The sequence below is a fragment of the Stegodyphus dumicola genome, chromosome X2, assembly GCF_044657685.1.
Source record: "Stegodyphus dumicola isolate Sdum_Otavi_A_Nest chromosome X2, ASM4465768v1".
NCBI classification, from domain to species: domain Eukaryota; kingdom Metazoa; phylum Arthropoda; class Arachnida; order Araneae; family Eresidae; genus Stegodyphus; species Stegodyphus dumicola.
The window spans coordinates 25,815,285-25,834,422 of record NC_140781.1 but is presented as its reverse complement, the minus strand read 5'-3'; the positions used below and the strand labels follow the sequence as shown (position 1 = coordinate 25,834,422).

At 35.1% G+C, this 19,138-nt stretch overlaps 1 protein-coding gene across 1 annotated transcript in view; it reads left to right on the top strand.

Annotated features, from left to right (window-relative positions):
* LOC118190750 (putative E3 ubiquitin-protein ligase HECTD2) overlaps positions 1 to 19,138 on the top strand; it is an 87,758-nt gene that overhangs the window by 28,185 nt on the left and 40,435 nt on the right. Inside the window, exons 3-4 of the mRNA XM_085810090.1 lie at positions 4,435 to 4,778; positions 7,536 to 7,638. Coding sequence (XP_085666216.1) covers positions 4,435 to 4,778; positions 7,536 to 7,638 — 447 coding nt within the window. The remainder of the gene's footprint in view (positions 1 to 4,434; positions 4,779 to 7,535; positions 7,639 to 19,138) is intronic.

The window sequence follows — 19,138 nt, the reverse complement described above, 5'->3', positions numbered from 1 at the left end:
CTTCATGCTCTACCCCGTGCACGAGTTTCAAAAAGTTACCTTAGCTACCAGCGCTTTGAGGGCCCAAGCGCTTAACTGGTTCAAATGTATAGGCAGAAGTCTCTTGGGTCAAGCAGGAAGTCCCACCTATACTTACGAAAATTTCAAGACTGCCCTACTAAAAGCCTTCCCTGTTGTAAGGGATCGTGCGAAATTAGAAACGGAACTTTTCAGTATATATCAACAAAGAATCGAAAACCTCTCGAGCTTTATTTTAAGAAAAATTCACGTTTTCAAACTCTTGTATGGAAACCGTCCGGATCCTGAAATAATTCAAGTGATTTTGCCGAGGTTACTGCCCCAAGTGCAAGACTTTATTGAATTGAGAAATCCGACTACACTGGAAAAGTTATTTGAGCTAGCAATCCAGTTTGAAAGTAGAAGAACAGCGGACGTCGAAAGAAGACGCCAATATCAACAGCGAAACCAATTTGGTACGCCAAGACTACAGCAAACTCAAGCACACGGCTACGGAGGCAAAGCGAATCAGTGGGCAAGGAAACCCGAGCATTCAAAAACAGCCGGCGAACGTCGACAGTTCAATAGCAACCCAGGAAAAAAGTCTCAAGGCCAGTGGAAAAAGAAGGAAAGCATGGAAACAAAAAAGGATTTAAACTAAAACGGATTTCTGCTGACGGGAGGGTGCGGAAATCCGAAGGCCACGAAAACCCCTCTTCCTTCAAGTTAAATACAGTAATGGTGAGAAATTTGACTCTTCCGAAGATTGAAGAGTTGGTGAATAATATCCCAGCCACCGCACCCCTGGATACAGGCGCGCAGTTTTCCTGTGTGGCAGAAGATTTTTTTAGGAAGTATTTTCGTAAATACCGCATATATAATTCGGATAATACGACAGTGTTAGCGGCGCAAGGAGAACTATGTAAGTGCATAGACGCACAAGCAACACTGGATTTTAATGAAGCGTCCCTTAAGCTGACAATGAAACCGGTTCGTGGAGAAAAGGCTGAACCGCCAAGGTTAAATCTTGACCACCTGCCTAATGACGAGCAAGGAAGAATCCGACAAGTGATCTTTTGCAGGATCCGGCACGGTAGACACCGCAGGCACGAGCTCCAGAGAGGTGGAAAAACGACAAGTACAAGGGCAAGCCAGTAAGAGGCAGGAGCAAGTGAAAAGAAAATTTCCCCGCGGAAAAATTGAAGGGAGCAAGAAAAAGAAGCCGTTCCACCGTCCAGAAAAGAGAGTTCACGAACACCCCCAGAATGAAGAAGGGAGAATGACGACGTATGTGAAGAGAACCAGGAGAAATGACGGCAACTATAACCCGGCTCTAAAACGGAAGATCTACTCATCCGACAGGACTCTCCGCAGTAAATGTCGCCGAACTGCGGAAGGGCCATCAGCGGCGGAGGAAAAGTTACAAGGAAAATTTGAACGGCCAGCAACGAGGTCCAAGCAGGAACACGAAAGAAGGTTCCCGGTTCCGCCAAGACCAGCTGCCATCAAACGGCCAAGACCACAAGCAGAGGAGAAAAAGAAGGTATTCAAGGGTGACCGAACTGGTGAAAAAAGGAAGTTTCTAGAGGAAGGCACTGAAGGGCGAGCCCGTACAAGAAGGAGGATAAATCACACAACTATCTGCAATACCTTTAAAGACTGGGCCCAGAAAAGGATGTCCGAATATCACAAAGATAAGTAAAATTTTATGTTACTTTGCAAATTTAAGTTAATCTTTCATTCTTACTGCAAGTGGCAGATTTCAAGAAGTTTTACCTCATGCGAGGTCTACCTTTATCGCCAAAAGGGCGAGAAATCAGTTGTTACCGATTTTGATATTATGTTTTTCAATTACTCGCGCGTAAAACTAAAGTTGATGTATAATAGCGTTGTGTAAAGACTTAAATATTGTAAAAAGTTATTGTATAAATTTTATTTAAAACATTCTAGCAAGAAAGAAGTTTAGTCTGAAAGACTTTTTGAAATGTAGTATTTCAATGTAGAAAGAATTGGCACTTGCTTTGAAAAGAATAGAAGTTAACAATGTACTACTAATGTATGTTTTCAAATGTGTAAAATTAACGGCATGTTGATATGTTCTTATATACAATGTGAACTGTTATTTTAAATGTTAAGAAATACCGTGATATGGTAAAAGTGAATGTTAAAATTTTTTTTATTCGTGTGACTGTAAAAAGACTAAAGCATGGCGAATATGTGTTAAAGGTTGAATGATGTAGTTAGGCTCTCTGACGCTACACTTTAGAGTTAGCCACTTTTAGAATAGTACCTCAGGGTTTAGAGTTGAAATTAGGGTGTGTTAAGAGGTCTGGTTATGTTGAATTTTAACACGTTAGTGTTTTGATTGTAGGAGGAAGTGTGGAACACGTAGACAGAAACACATTCGTGTTTGGTGTTCTTTTACAACACATGTCAGAGAGCACGGGGAGAGATAATTAAAATAGTCATGAATGAAATAAGAATGTTAAGTGAAATATAATTATATATGTTACTTGCCATTTCATTGTGTAACATTTCATTAAACTAGTTTTCCTTCCAGATCTCTGGAAGGAACCAGATTTGAATAAAAGCTCCTGTTTAGATGCAGTACAGATGAAAAAAAATTGTGTGTCCTGGGAGCTGCTATTGTAAAAACAAATTTCTTTCTTTTAAATTTCTAGTTTCTAGCGAAAAATGTTTGTAAAAGATTGGCCTCGCGTTAGATTCTAGAGCTAAAAGTTTTCAACAAGGTCGTTTTAGACCTCAGTTTCAAACTAATTAACTCTGGCGGGAAGTATGTAAGGATTTTAAGTTTTACTAACGTTTATTTTATTTTAAATCTTTACTATCACTTCTTATTTTCTACTTCCGGCCAGAATTATAAGCGTTAAGGTTTTTATGCAAAGTTTGTCTGGCGAACGCCAAGTATTTAAGTTGTGGCTTTTTTCCAAGCGAGAGAGAGGAAGCAGTGAGTCGAAGCAGGCCGCTTACCTTAGAAGTTACTTAGTTGCTGTTTGCCTTCCAGGCCAGAGGTTTTAATCCTCTTGATAAATTTTAAACGTATTGTAGTGTTCACAGTTCTCTGTACTACATACGCTTCCTGTTAATATAAGGCCAATCTTCCACGTCTATTATTCTAAAGTTAAATTAGAGTTTAGTTTTATTTTTATACTTTTACGTTTTGACCCCAAGTAGCGGGTCGGTGTATTCCGAAGTACGGAAGTCATTGTAAATAGAGAAAAATAAAGGGTTTGTATACCCTTCTTGTGTATCCTGTTTACTTCCCACAGTTTTGAACATAGCTTTAGTAAGCTCTCTGTTCCGAGTCAGGTCCTTGCATGTTCCCGAAGAAGGTTAGAAGGAACATTGACCCTGATACGCTTAGCAATTTTTCAGTAATACAGTCTACCCTTGCATTCCCTGATTCATAATCCACGGTTGACAGATGCAAAGAAAAAAAATTATTAGTTTCGAAAGCTTCGAATGCTACACTTCGGATGCACTGGACACTGTCTCCCAGGAATCTGCACGTTCGATTCCAGCTGATGAAAATAAACAGGAAGAATGGAATCTTTCATTGTGGAACTTTATGCATATTCTCGAATTATTGGAAGCGCCTCAGTCTCTGAACTCACACCTTAGTTTGATGGTCGTAAATGATGGGAATCTCGGCTATTACTGCTCACATATTATTTGTATTATCTTTATTTCCTCACACATACTTTTTTTCAAACTTTCTTACATTCTTACTTCTAGCATTCATTCTCTTCTCATTAGCAACATATCATCGTAGTTCTCTTAAATATGATACCTTGTTAATAATGAGACCAGAGTAAGGTTTCAAAAACATAAGAGTAATAAAGCGACAAGTGCTTGGAAACTAGTAATAATCCGTTAATGCTCGGCAAATGAATAATTTTTATTTCTACGATCCTTAGGAACACAGTACAGTTAGAAAGCATAGTACAAGAACCACATTTCATGTCTCTCTCGTTTTTCGTGGATTAAGTTAAAAGATCAGAATCCCTTACTTTCATAGGTGCAAAAGGTAGTATTGGAGCATAAAATAAATTTTACAATATTTTATTTAGTTATACAATGATTTATTGTATGGTACGGAATGCTTTATTATTACTTTTCTAATGTTAGCAATATTTTGCTTACAAAAATTAAATGAAAATTACATAATTAACTAATTAAACTTAGTTGTAATTATGTATGTTCCACGAATATTCTGATACATACAGTATTCCATCTTATTTATGGTTTCACGATTCGACAGTAAAGTCGTGGAAACTTCTTATTTGCGGATATGGAGTCACTACTCTACTTTTTTCAAATCCCCACACTTTTTTCTTCCTACTTCTCGATGTTTTGTTTTCTGTTTTTTTGGAGAAATTTCAAAATTATAGCAACGTAACTGTGTTTGCTTTTCAGGATACAGGAAGCAGGCAAATAGTTCAAGTCACAGGCTTTGGACCTTTAATCACAGACACCCTAGGAGTCATTCACACTTACATCACAGGGCTTTTACTCCCCCCTTCTTCACCAGACGCAACTCCTGTATACGTTACTCTGCCCCCTATCAGCCAAGGAGGAGAAGGACAGTTAGTCACTCTAAGGAACGAAACAAGACAACAAGCCTACGTGCCTTCTGATGGACGCACTTCTTTGCTCGCAGGATCTGCTGCTTCTAGTGCCACGAAACCAACTCTCATCGATGACCTCCAACCTAATCTCATTCTGTATCCCACCAAAGACATGACTGTGAGGCAATTAAAGTAAGACTGGACGTTTTTATGATTTAACATTTCTAAAAACCTGGCAATTTTAAAACAACAAAAATTGTAACGTTGTTCAAAAATTGTTCATAACAGTAAAGGGGAAAATAGCTGTAGCATGATAGCGATAAGCTTAGCATTGATTTTTCTAACATTAATATCAAAGATATAAAAATAAAATTATGATTCTATCTAGCTAGTGCTTAGTATATAGTTTAAATAATTCAGTTTTTCTTTCAAGTTAAACTAGCCCCGCTGAAATCCATCGACAGCTCTTATACTTCTATAGTTAGCTTTATAATAATAAAATAATTCAGGATATGGTGGAATTCACAACATGTTGATAAACTCACATCGAACAATTCCGTTCTTATTTATATTACTTTATGTCAAACGATAATCACAAGAAATGCTAACTGTAGCTATTTGAGTGTGATTAAATGATAGATCCTCTGCAATACACTTTCTTCCGAAAGAACGCCGAAAACAGTCCATTACTGCCATAACGATACGCTAAGTGTATTGTCCACAAATGCTTTGATTCGATCGTTCAGATAGGTCTCTGTGACAGAATATATTCTAAAAAGGACTTATTTGAGATAACACCGTATGAATAAATCCGCACATGCTGAAGTGGGTTGTGACAAATAATTTGTAGGAAATGTCTGTCACAAAATTTCCATGTATCCTCTGACTGAGCCATGCATACTCTAACAATAACAGCCACACTCTTATCGTCGGTGCAACGAAGTCGTTATTTGACACAGGCCATATTCAAACACTGATCATTAAATGGTACTTATGTAATTGCTGTTTGACGCAGAGTTTAGTAGATTATGTCATGTTTAGTCGATTATGGTAAATCACATAGAGACCATCTGTTAAAGGGAAGGCTATATTATTCTTAAACGACTGGTTCATACTTGCGTTACGTTTGGGTATAACCGTGAAAACGCTCAAAACCGAGAGGAAAAAGTAAAAAAAAAACAGTTATTTTTCTATAAGTAATTAAGTATAATTTTATTAATGTACTATGAATTCTACCGCATCCAGTACTCGAAAGACGTATACCTGTAGACGTGTAACTGGTTTTAAAAACAAAATTAGCGAATCGAAAATTTTCTCATTGTTTAAAATATAACTAATTACACTGGTGTCCAAAATTAAGTTTACAAACACAAGATATGAGTTATCTCGATAACTAACTGGGTTATTACGAAGCAGCCAAAAGTAATATAACAAAATACGCTGAGGGTAAATATTTTGCGATATAAAAATCAAACCAAAAGCGGGAAAAGTCCGAACACGAGAGATCCGGTGACCGTGGTGGCCAAGCTACGAAACCACCTCGACCAATCCATCGCCCTGGAAATTTCGTAGCTCATATAATCAGTCATTGTTTCGACAATCTACAGTAGAAAATGCCGCTGGGTGCGAGGACCGACCCCTTTTATATCATTTACAATGTCACCTAGCAGCTCGCTGTTTGCTTTCCGCCCAGACTTTATATGACGAATATTGCTTGTATAGCTGCATTCTATCACCACGTATAATAAGATAAAAGTCCACTTGACCTGACGTTAGATATAGAATAAAATTTAAGCTCGCTGAATTCTGAATTCAAATTTAATCTCGAGACACTCGTAACCATTTAGTGACTACTACTTGAGATTTCACTTTTCCAGTATCAAAAACACTAATGACTCTACAAGTTTTTATTGCTAAGTTAAAGTTTAAGGTAAATTTTTGACTCCTTTCAAATATCTAGATTTTCTGCTTTTTTCAATAACTAGTGCTGTCTTCTTAATTGTTGGATCCATATTGCACGTTAATAACATAGTAAATTATTCCTTCAATTTATTAAATCAGCTGCTGTTTCATTTTCAAATGGTAATGTGTATTCTGATAATGTTCTGTAACATAGTCCAGTTTCGTTTATATTACAAATTCCGTGTGGCTTGTATTTATTTAGCAGCCCAAGTAAAACGTTTTTTAACCATATTATCAGACGCATCATGATCTATCTACATCTTCCTTTTCACCATGCAGATTCTTATGAACAGGGTTGAATTTCTCTTTCTCTAACTTGTGAGTCTTTGTCACTTCTTACAAAATTCTCTCTTAGCACTTAACTAACTAGTAAAAAAAAACACTTTAGAAAGCGAAACATTTTTTTTTTTTTTTTTTTAGTTTTATAGCTTGAAACCATTATATAAAAACAGTTTCAACGTCTGTAGAATTTTTGGCCTCTTCGTGCTTCCTTGAGACATTTTGTATTTTTTATTAGTTTCTAATAATTTAGCTGGTCGGTGTATAATCTAAACAAAATGTCAGATACTCTCCACTGACTGTGAGTTTCCAATGCTTTCATACTGAAGAAAGGTTAAGATAAAGCTTACAGTACTATTGTTTACGTAACTAAATTCCGTCAATCAAACTCCAGTTATTGAAACACTATGGCTAATTTAATTTAAATTCTTGCCGATTTTCATATTTGACTTACAGTGTCGTATCGGATTTGGTGTTGAATATTTGAACAAACAGCTAATTCTGTGCGTGTTCTAAGTAATATTTTTATAATTTAGATAGTATCTCCGATCGTAGTCACTTTACACAAAGCCCTGGTTATAGTCAGTTTAATTATGGCTACAAGCATACAGTGTTTAAATCTTTAAATTATAATTAAATGGGAACTTGCATAATTTGTCACACATCTTCCATTTTAATTTGCTTCATAAAATTCTCATTTTATTGCAGGGAAGATTTAGAGGAAGCTAAAGTTACAGGCGATTACACCAGGCTACAAGAATATTATGAATCAACGTTCGGATCATTACTTGACATATGTGCCACTTTCAAGGTGAGTGCATAAAACTGACTAACATGGGCCGTTACTTAGATCTTAGTATGGCATAATGCTTCAAAAAACAACTTACAGGAATGCTACGAAATAATAGTCACGTTAGTACGTAATATACGAGGGAAAGGTTATTCAGTTACAAACTGTAGGTTATATTTGAATTACGTGTTAGTATTTTCCGGATATGTTAATAGGTAGCAGAACCGTAATAGTTCATGGTATTTATTCCGTTAGCTACTAAGTGCCAATTGCACATGCGTAGTTAATTTTCAAAATACCTATGGAATTTGATGACTGTACAAAAGAGCAGCAAACTTGTGTTATCCCCCCCCCTTTTTTGTGAAGGAAGGATTTCGGGCGAAAAATATTCATAAAGGAATGTTTCCTGTTTATGGAAAGATGTGATTGCCGCGTAAAGCCGTGCTGAAATGGGTCGCCAAATTTTCTCAAGATCTCTCCGAATTTCGCGATGAAACCCGAAGTGGAAGTCCTCTTCAAACTGAGACAAATTTAGTAGCTTCCAGGGTGTAGGAACTGATTCGAGAAATGTACTATGCACTATAATAATAACAACAGCACTACTTGTTTGCCCCACTAAAAAAATCTTGGAGGCAAATGCTTTTGCACATGAGGACGATATTCAAAACGAAGGCCAAATGTGGCTGAGGCAGCAATCCAAAGGATTTTATACAGCTTGTATTAAAGCACTGATAAAACAATGGGACAAGTACATAAATAATTATTAAGTTTATCTTGAGAAATAAATGAAGTAGTTTTCAGATGAGTATTTCATTAATTTATTTTATTATTGACTCTCCTTCGTATGATGTTAAACTGAATTAATAAGGCCAGAATTTTAAAAAATATATAAGAATTAACAATATTCTTCTGAGAAACAATAATGTATTCATTGAATGTGGCTGAAATGTTCACGTGTAAATAGAAGCAATTTGAAGTATTTTTCAAATGAATGTCAAATTTGAATATTTTTGGATATTTTGGTCAAAACTTAAAACGTAGCATACTGAAAATTATTTGGAATTTTAAACTTTATACATTTCGGTTATACATTAATTTAAAGAAAGTACCCTATATTACTTAATTTTTAATGCAATTTCTCTTAATTTATGACTCTCTTTACCTTAAAGTGCTTAGTTCACTGATCAGTTTTATTTCATGAAAACACCTGAGTGTTTCCATCATACATTATTCTATAATTTCTTTTCTATGCAGAGTTTTATGTCAACCACCTCAGTAAACAGGCAACAGCTAAGCTAAACTAGGTAAGCGTTGGCTCAAATGGCATATTCGCTTGGATGTTTTGGTTATAGCAAAGCACGCAAGGTTATCTTGCTAAGAGAAGGAATGCCTTCATGGAAGACTTTCTGAAAGAAGTTGACGTTCTTCCACACTACACATGGAGAAAGCTATGAAAATGTCCATACAATCAGCCCATTTGCCTGGAATCTAACCCAGGCAAAACTTCCAGAGTTTAGCCACTTTAATGCTCGGTCGCTTGTGGGCCGAAACGCCATATTCAGATATCATTAAAAACGCAATAAGATCGTACATTTATTCAAGTCACAGCAATTTTTGTGAAGCTGCGCACATGGTTACTCTTACTAGTTTACGATTAGGCCTTTATGCAAACGGCATGGAAAACTTATTTAAAATAATAGTAATTCTCTTGCAAGAAACAGCATACAATATAACTTATAATATCGCGCATTAAAAAATACTTCAAAATCTTGCTCATTTTTTTCAAAATGGAAAAGTTTACGATTTGAAGACAGCCAATCTTTGGAGATTTTTTTTAAAACAAAAATATACCAAATAATTAAAACATTTATACCGAATAATCAGAAGTGGACATTTCTTTAGTATAACAGATTTTTTATTCAAGGTTTACTCCTTAAAGTGTTTAAGAAGTAATTCGCAGAGAAAGCTGTTGTCATCTTTAGTAGCAGGTAAAACACTGAGAGTCACAAAAATAACATACTCACGGCCTTATTCACTGAAGAACTGTGCCAAAATTTTCTGCATATTATGAAATTCTACAGTCCTGTATTCTACAAGCATGAAAACTGTATTTTATATGATCCTAAAATTCCAATTTCTGTAGTGTTAAGAAGCGTGTAAATCACGAAGAACAGTATCACTTGAAAGGAGAGATGATAAAATGTACGGTAGTGCAGTGTGTGTTTGTCTATCCACTCTTAAAGTTCTTCTATTTCTGACGAAAAATTTATGAGACACACGTATATTCATAGTGCTTTTAACCTATCGTTACCAATATATGAGACTAGAGCTGTCATTTACTCTAGCTTGAGATCTGCATCCCCCCATTCAGCAAAATACCTGTAACACCTGCACAGTTTTTTATCGGAGCTCACAACAAGCCTTTATAGGAGAACACATTCACCGATGTCGTTTGAACTCTACGCAGTTACTGAAAATATTGAAAGCAATAATCATTGAATCAATAGCTTTCAATATCTACTAAATTATACAGCGGTAATGCAAAACTTTAGAGCATATTTTTGAGAAATAAGCCAAAAATTTGAGTTCAAAATTCTGAGTAAAGTAAAGAACATGCCACACAACTGGCGACTAATATTCTCTGAACTCGTTAACCGGCCACCCTGTCTTCGCTCAGCAGTAGAATAGTATATATTTCTGGACGGAAAGATCTATCAATTTTATAGCTGGGTGAATACCTCTTGTCAGTTGTTTTACTTAGCTTCTAAGCGAAAATTCATAAAGGAGCAATTTTTTAAGGAAGAAATTAAACTAATTTACCTCTCTCTTATCTTTTCTCTTTCTTTATCCAACCTTGCAGTGCATAATTCTGTAGCAAAATCTAAGTTTATAACAAAAACCACTGCACAGAAGTAAATGATTTTTTTTTCTTTTGCTACTGTTCAAAATAAAAATTACCTCACGAAAACATTTCTTCCAGATTTTTTTAAATGTGAATATGCGTGATTCCCACTAGCATTTGTCAAGTACAAACTTTCATGAATGATGACGAAGTGTTATTTTTCCCCATTAAAGAAAAAAAATGAATATTGTGATAAGCCATTATTTGTCGAATGTTACGATGAGGAAGTATTTAATTTGCTCATTATACATATTTTTTTTTATGCTGGCGTACAAAGCCTGAAAGCAACACTATTTTAAAGTTCACATACTAGAGCAGGAAAGCATAAGGAGGTGTCCATCAACTTACTAGATCTTCAACAGAAAGCTGTCACATATTCAGATTTTGGAAACAAGACATCAGACGTTATTTCTACAGAATATATATTATAAAAGCAAAAGTTCAGTGAGTTTCGTTCTTCGTTGAAGACAATGAAATGGCCACTATGAAACATTTAGATGATTTAGGACGAAGGAATTACGCTGTCCGAGAAGCACGGCTGGCGGGTTCGATATTGCCTTTAACATTGCATTGGGGAGGAGGGCAGCTTTCGCAACGAAAGTTGAAGTTAATCATAGAACTGGTCGTGGTCGCCCATGAATAACAGTTTCTAGTAATGACCTTGTTGTAAAGTGAAATACATATCACAGTGAAAGATGCGAAACGCAACAGGCAAATTTCCTAGCAACGCGAAAATCTAAAACCAATTTCAAAGGCAAACAGTCCTCAGAGATAAATGCTCGAGTATATCGTAACCTTTTCAGACTTCCTACCTAGTTTGCTCTTTTGCATTAAGAGACCGCACACGCGATCTTCAGTTAGCTCTTGTGCTCATCTAGCTGCTATTCTTTACCGTTGGTTACGAGTGTCAGAATCACAGTGTATCGAGAATCATAGAGGATTTCAACAGACTGTTGGATGAAGGATAGTGATCATAGGACATACGATATACTCGCAAGCTGTTCTTTCAACAAGAGCTTTCATCTCTTTTGTTCTGACTTGAATTTCAGATTTTTTTTTTCTAATTATTTTCTAATTCTTCTCACAATTATTAGATCATCTTTCATGGGTAAACAATTTTAATTCTGTCTTCACTAGAATTCACATTAATAAAATTTTTCTCAACAACATAAAATTCAATATTATTTCCTCAGTATCCACACATAGCGTCCATCAATAGATGAGACTATGTAGACTATGCAGTCTCATAGAGACCCGAAGCTCTAGATGCTCCTTAGACGTTCTACTGAACTAGATATATTTATTTAAGCTTTTAACTGAAAAGGGAAATACAAAATCGATGGTAAGTTTTGTTTTCGTAAAAGCATGTATAATAAAACCTCGTTAAGTTGTGGAGTGAGAGATTATGTCGATATACGCGGATGTCTACTTATCGACGTAAAAGGAAACTAAAAGAGAAACCATGTAACAATTTAGAAATTATTTTATAAATGAAATTTTGAAAGAACGAAAATATAGTTATTTCTTACATTAATCTATAAAACTTTAAGCCCCTTTCCCTTTACGTTAAATAGCATAGTTAGTTATCACTTAACTGTTATAAAGCGTTTTACAAAAATTCTTTTGGAATGCTTTTGTAGCGGTCCTGAACTATAATTCGATTTTGTCTTTGCATTGCATATAAACTTTCTTCCGCATTGCTCAAATTTTTATGACTATTTTTGTACTATCTTGAGCTAGGAGAAATCTACGAATTTGTCCCATGAGCTGTAAATCGTTTTTTTTTTTGGACAGAATTGCCAAGTCCATCTTCTGAAAAATCTTCATCAGGAGTGTTTGCTCATGCAGGAGGCTGTATTGCATAAAACACCTCTTCTCCATTTTCTATATCTGAAATAGTAAACTATTATATTTTGCCAGATATTGCTTATATTCTGAATCCTATCTCTGCAAATTAATATCAGCCACTACCTTTTATTGGAAAACATTGGGTAAAGGAAAGTTTGCCAAAAGAAAGATGACGTTTTGTAGGGTTTCCTTTAGTTCAAATCAATTATTCAAATTTTTGTTATCTTTCCTGAACTCCTCAACTTTTCCTCACCCTTCCTCGCGACGATGCTAATTTAAAGTTAAGTGAAGTGAGTATTTTAGCCGTTGAATCTTGGAGTTTATTCAGAGCGTGTTTTCGTTTCTGACTTTGCCGTTACGCGAAGTTGCTGATACGCCTTTTTTTCATTTGAATAATTATCACGCTGGTTAGGTTGTCGAGTCAGCCTTATTAGCCGTAACTTAAAGCGCTAGTCGACCATTATTATTTTTAGACTTGAATTGATTTATGTAACAATGCTTAAGTTCCACAGCAAGTTGTCGGTGTTATTGTAAAGCACGAAGCATGTGCCTTTCTGTTCATAGTTGAGATTAATAAAGGGTTATTTTCCCACGTCTGTGCTGGTATTATTTTAAGCCTGTGCGAGAAACCTCCAGGTTCATTAATAGGATCTAGTTGAGTTTATATGGCCAAAGTAAGTTAGATCCTATAGTTTATTCAGACGCGTATTCATTTTTCGATGTCCAGTTATCCTCCCTGTGCCAGGCAAATGATCCGAAATTTTGACTTAGAGGATAGAGACAGTGCATTTCTCTGCTGCATGTCACGCAGAAACGGGGCATTTATACTTGGAACTAGATAAAAAATCAGCTGTGCCACTATGCTATGCGTATCGAAACATCGAATGAAAGCGAATTTGAATAAGAAAGCAAAGACGTTTTGCAAATTTGAGTCTTGTAAAAGCAGTCAATTCTCATTTTCTGCATACCTGTGGATAGTTAGGCTTAGAACTCCCATGTGGTTTCAGGAAAAACTACGTAATGAGTATTTAGAAATGCTCTTTAATATTGCAAAGTCAGACATTCCATTGCGAGCATCCTATTGTGCATCAGTATTAAAAGAAGCTAGCGCAACAGACAAAAAGGCTCCATCTCTTTATCTCCGTCCTCACGAGTCATCACACTGCCATGAATCAAACAAAATCAAGCTCCGTTAAAGGCAATACTTCAACTGAGCTGGCAACGTCACGCTTAGCGCTATAAACCAGCGATGATTCAATAGTGGTATTCAGAAAAGGGATTTTTCGCTTCTAGAGATAACTGTTCGCTTCGTAGAAACGACTTACAGATGATCTGCGCTAGACGATAGACGAGTGTTAAAGATGTCTCTTTGATGATTTTTATTGTTAATAGTTTTAGTTGTATTTAAATCCAGAAGTAAACGTTTTCATGCCTTTAACTTCGCAGTTCTGAATTTCGTGATAGTCTTTGATACTCCAGACTTAAATGAGTGGTGGCAGCGATATGGATTTTGGGTTTCTTTAACCACCTGAAGATTGTTTAGATATTTCGAAGTATGATACTACCGGTACTTCGACCGAACCGCTTGATCAAAATCCTGCAGTTGACGACAGTACTAGTGCTTCGAGATAGTAACTAGAAGTTTGCCACTGGGTGTCTGACTGCGAAAGAAGGAATTCGTCAGTGAAAATTGGAATCTATTCAAAAATGAAAGTATTAAAACTCACCGACAGTCTGCAATAAATTTGAATTCGTTTAGTAAACATTAGCTGCTTCAACTTTGGTGTATTCTTTGCCATGTAACAAGGAATACGATTGGCCCAAACAGTTGAAACCTCATAAATTGGGTCACTAAATATGTATATCATTTCTATGGCGATATATGAAAATCTTATATTTAGGCTTAGGAATAGTGGTGTTATGCGATAAGTAAGTAATCGAAGAACAGACTAGAACACTTATTTAAATTACATAGTATCATTTTACTGTGATTATTGATTAGGAATGTAATATTTTAGTCGCGTGTCGGCTAATCATGCTCTGCGTGCCGACTGTGGCACGTGTGCCATAGGTTCGCCATCAGTGCCCTATAAAGAGAGATTATTGGAATTTGAACTACGTGAATCGGCCCGAATTTCTCCCTTTGACAAATAATGAGGAATGGGTAGAACAGATAGCCTCCGCCAAGTATAGAAAAGTGCTAGATCTAGTGAAAGAATGCTGGCGAATTCCGTTGAGTTAAAAGACTCAAAGAATAGCTGCATTTGTGACATCCTTTGGAAGCTATTGACGCTTCGGACGACTTTGTGGTTAAGAAATGTACCTTACTTAAGTAAATTCAGGGATGAATTATTGAAGGGACATGAAAATTATGCTATATCCCTTAGCTAGATGATGTCGCTATTTTTTCTACGAAATGGAAGGAACACTTGGAGCATGTGACAGAGGTTTTAGAGACATTTCGTTGGCCTCGACTAAAATTCAAGCCATCTAAGAGTAAGCTCGCTCAAGATAGCGCGTAGTATCTTGGACACAAAGTTGGAAGTGGAATTAGATCTCCATCCCGAAGCTAAAGTAAAAGTTGCATACAGAACTTCCCGAGACCCACGACAAAGACCCAAATGCATGAAGTTCTTAGGCCTCACCAGCTAGTATAGCCGTTATGTGAAAAATTACACTAAGATAAAAGCTTCACTAACAAACACCTTGCAGGAAAAGCTAAGATGGGCGAGACTTCCTGGGTCGAAAACTGTGGGAGAGCATTTACAAATTTAAAATGCAAGTTAATGAGTCAAGCAACGCTTCATTCGCCCGATTTTGAGAAAGAACTTGTAGTTCAACGGGACGCAGAAGTTGTCCTACCACAAGGTATCACTGATCAACACCCTGTGCTTTAATCTTAGTAAGAAATTCAGTTCTTTAAATGTAAATATTGTGTTGCAAAATCTTACGAATTTTATATTTTGTGATGCGAATTTTATTTTTTCCTTCCGTGATAAAATTACTGTCCTATTTATAATTATGTGTCCGCATATATTTTCTTCGTATAGGAGAGAAAGGAAAAGTGACAGTACTTTGAGATCTATCATTTCAAGTGCAATACCTCAGAAATTTTTAATTAATTTCTGTGCAATGCCTGTCCTTTGTGCAAGAGAACAGATGATCACACAAAACAGATGATCTAAAGGCCAAATTAATAGCTTTTAACTAAGATATCTCACTTCTGCTTATATTGTAGCAAAAAGAAAGATAAATTATGTTACAGAATGTGTTTTTTAACCTTTCTTAATTTAATTTTTAATTGCATTGTACCACAGGCCATTCACATTAAAATGTAATTACAATACACAATTTTATTATAAAATGCATACCAGCGACCGAGCTGTAAAACCGCTGACTATTGGTGGTTCGATTCCAGGCGAACGGGCTTTTCGTAGTTTTCCCCATGTGTAACATTGTCTGCAAGCCAGCTTCCCTTAAAAATTCCTCCACGAAGGCGTTCTTCCCCTTAGGCAGATAGTCCTAGCGTGCTTTGTCATAATCAATTTAACCAAACCAATTAAAGCCCTTCATGTATTAGTTGTATAGCAAAGGAAGAACCACGAAGATAAAAATGAAGGTATATTTTACTTTTCTTATATAATATGGGGTTATGCTAAGGCGTGAAAGAGTCCCAAAGACAGTATTGCACCACATAAAATTGACAAATTTTTAATCTGGAATGACTCAGGCCTTAAGTTCTCTCTGAGTTTTGAGCTATCCGAAGCAGTTTTAGTCGTATTAACGTAATTCCACTGTATTTGTCAAGAAAACATTATAGGCATTTCGTTGCGCTATAAAGGAAATAAAATAAAAAACCTGTGACTTAGATAGTTTACGAAGTAGGAAATCATAATTTTATGTGCGAAAGGAGACTCAAACCTTTTCTTTTTACATTTAATTAATTACATACAGCTTTTATACAGTCATAAAAACGCCAATATTAACATACAAAGTTTTATAGAAATAAGCAACGCTTAATTAATTACATACAGCTTTTATACAGTCATAAAAACGCCAATATTAACATACAAAGTTTTATAGAAATAAGCAACGCTTACAACTATTCATGACTTCATTCCTCTTTTCTTTAAGAACTCTTTTAAACTTCATTTACCGCTAAAAATAAAAGTTCAGGTCATTTCAGTCTGGCATTTCTAAAACCTATCTAAGTAATAAAGTTCGCCAATTAACACTAACATTGTAAACTTTCGAAGATTATGTTCATTTTCTAACAGTTAAATTTTTAAGGTCTTGTATTTTCATAATCTACCTGGTTTTCTTTGCTATAATTCGTCCCTTTTAGAAGCTTTGTATAAATATTATTTAAATAAAAAATACGTTTAACCATTTCAGCTTCATAGAAATAAGCAAATGCAAATGCAAAATAAAAAGAAGCAAATGCTTATTTTATCAGCTTATGCTGATAAAATAAGCATTTGCTTCTTTTTAGAGGTTACTTCTGCTTTGCTATCTGATTAATTTTGAGAGCATTTTAGGGGTATGTGGAAGCCGAAATTAGAGAATTAGCACTTAAATGCATGATGTTGTGTTTGTTGCTATTTTGATGTATTCAAGGTTTTAAAATTGTTTGAACGAGTTTATAAGGTATGTATTATTACATAAAATTGTTATTACACATTTGCCTATCATATTTTTGTGTAAAAGTTAACACTTTTTCAAAAATTGGAATAAAAACTTAGTTTAGATTTTTTAATATTTTTCTTATTTTAATTGATATTAGTTCTAATGTATTTTTGACTTTAAAATTAAAAATAAAAATTCATGCATTTAAGGGTTAGAACACTTCAAAGTGTCTAGTTGACTTGTAATTAGGAAGGCATTATCTTTATTCAGTTAGGTTATAAGTTCTCTTCTACTAACGATGACTCCTTTATCAAAACCTAACAGCCTAGTTTAACTGCTTAAGCTAGGTCTTTAGCTTAAGATTAGAGCAACAAACAGTAAATTTAAGTTTAAAATCGCCAGTAAACGCTGGAAATGTAATTTCAATTAAGAATATTCTGAACTATTTTATGCATATGTAATATACAAAACGGAAACAAAAACGTGAAACGCAGTGTCATGTTATTAAATATTTCTTCACTCAGCATTACTTTATGTCTTCTGGGGCTATATAAAAGAATATTTATAGATAAATAGCAATATAAGAGACATTTTTATTCTGACAGCGCAGGTTTCATTTTTAAATAAAAATCACTGTCTAGCGTTTTACAGCAGATTTGAAATTAATAATAATAATATAAAAAAATTACGTGAAAATCCTTACGAATGTTTCAGACTTCTTGTTTGAGAAAAATGTCTTTCTTTGATTGCTGATATGATCTTAGGTCACCAGGCATTTTCCCACTGCTTTTTCAATGCCCTATGCAACCTACTGTTATTTAACTATCGTATTGTTCAGCACTTTGTTAAGAATGAATTTCACATTACATCTCCATTTTTCATTTCAATGCTTTCAATTGCTACCAATAATACCGAAGTTTCCTAGCACTGACCTTGACCCACACTAGGAAGACTTATAAGAAAGCAGACATACAAAAGAGAAATCTTGACATCTTTTAGCACCCCTTCGTCCCAATGCCGGGCCCCTTAGCTCGCGTGGAAAAATCAGCTGAAAATGACAGGGAGTGTTTATAACAGACTCAGTTATCTAATCTCGTTTAAAAACGGCTGAATACTGAACATCATTCCATCCTAATATTATTGAACCTCCGTTTACGAAAGTAAATGTGCTTATCATTGCAAATATTAGATTTCATGTTGTCTATCACGTGGGTTTTCTTATTTTAAAGGGTACTGAACAGAGTTTTTAGAAAAGGTTTTTCTAAAATGCCCAATGTTTAACCTTCCTCGGAAAAAGTTATTTCCCATGATGCCAGAAATAATTGAATATGTGCAGAAAAATTAATTACATATGTTTACAGATGATACATTTACTTTAGTAATTTTAAAATTCAGCAGCTTATAGCAACGAACGACTGAAATTCTGTATTATTTCGTAAAAGAGTTCAAGTAAATTTCCTAAAATTAAAAAGTGGGGAAAATAACAAAAACTTAACTATCCTTTAAAAAATAAATGTTTTGCAGATTGATGTTTCACAGATAAAGGTTTTAGCACTGAGACTAGGTCCCAGTTTTCCTAAGTTATCCCATTGTAAAACTGGATAAAAGGAACAGTACATAGTTCGCATAGTTCTTTCGTCACGTTTTATTACTAGACCAAAAAATTGATATATATATAAAATAATCATTAGGACGCTCTTGTGAAGAACAAATTAAGTTAGGAAAGATCTGAACACCTGTTATAGAAGACTCTTTCTGTAAACGAATACAGCTCGCTGGAATAATTTTCGGCGTGAATCTATTAAATACTATTTCCAGTTGGTTGAATTATCGAAAGTTTTCCTTTTATTTTTATTTTTCTTTCTTTCTTTTTTTTTTAGTCCAAAAGGGCTTTGTCCCTGAGGGACTATTGTTTTCGTTTTGCGATTTTGCGACGAATCACTCTGGAATGTCCGTTTCACTTTTCAAACTGTTGCCACCAAATATTATCGCCCTGTATTATATTTGAAGAAATTAAATAATGAAAAATCTGTATAAATGTATGTATATTTCTCGCATTGTGATAAAATAAAGGCACATAGATCCATCGAATTTTGAATGACGTAATCCTCCTACGAATATGGGCATGTGGAAGACCAAATTTGA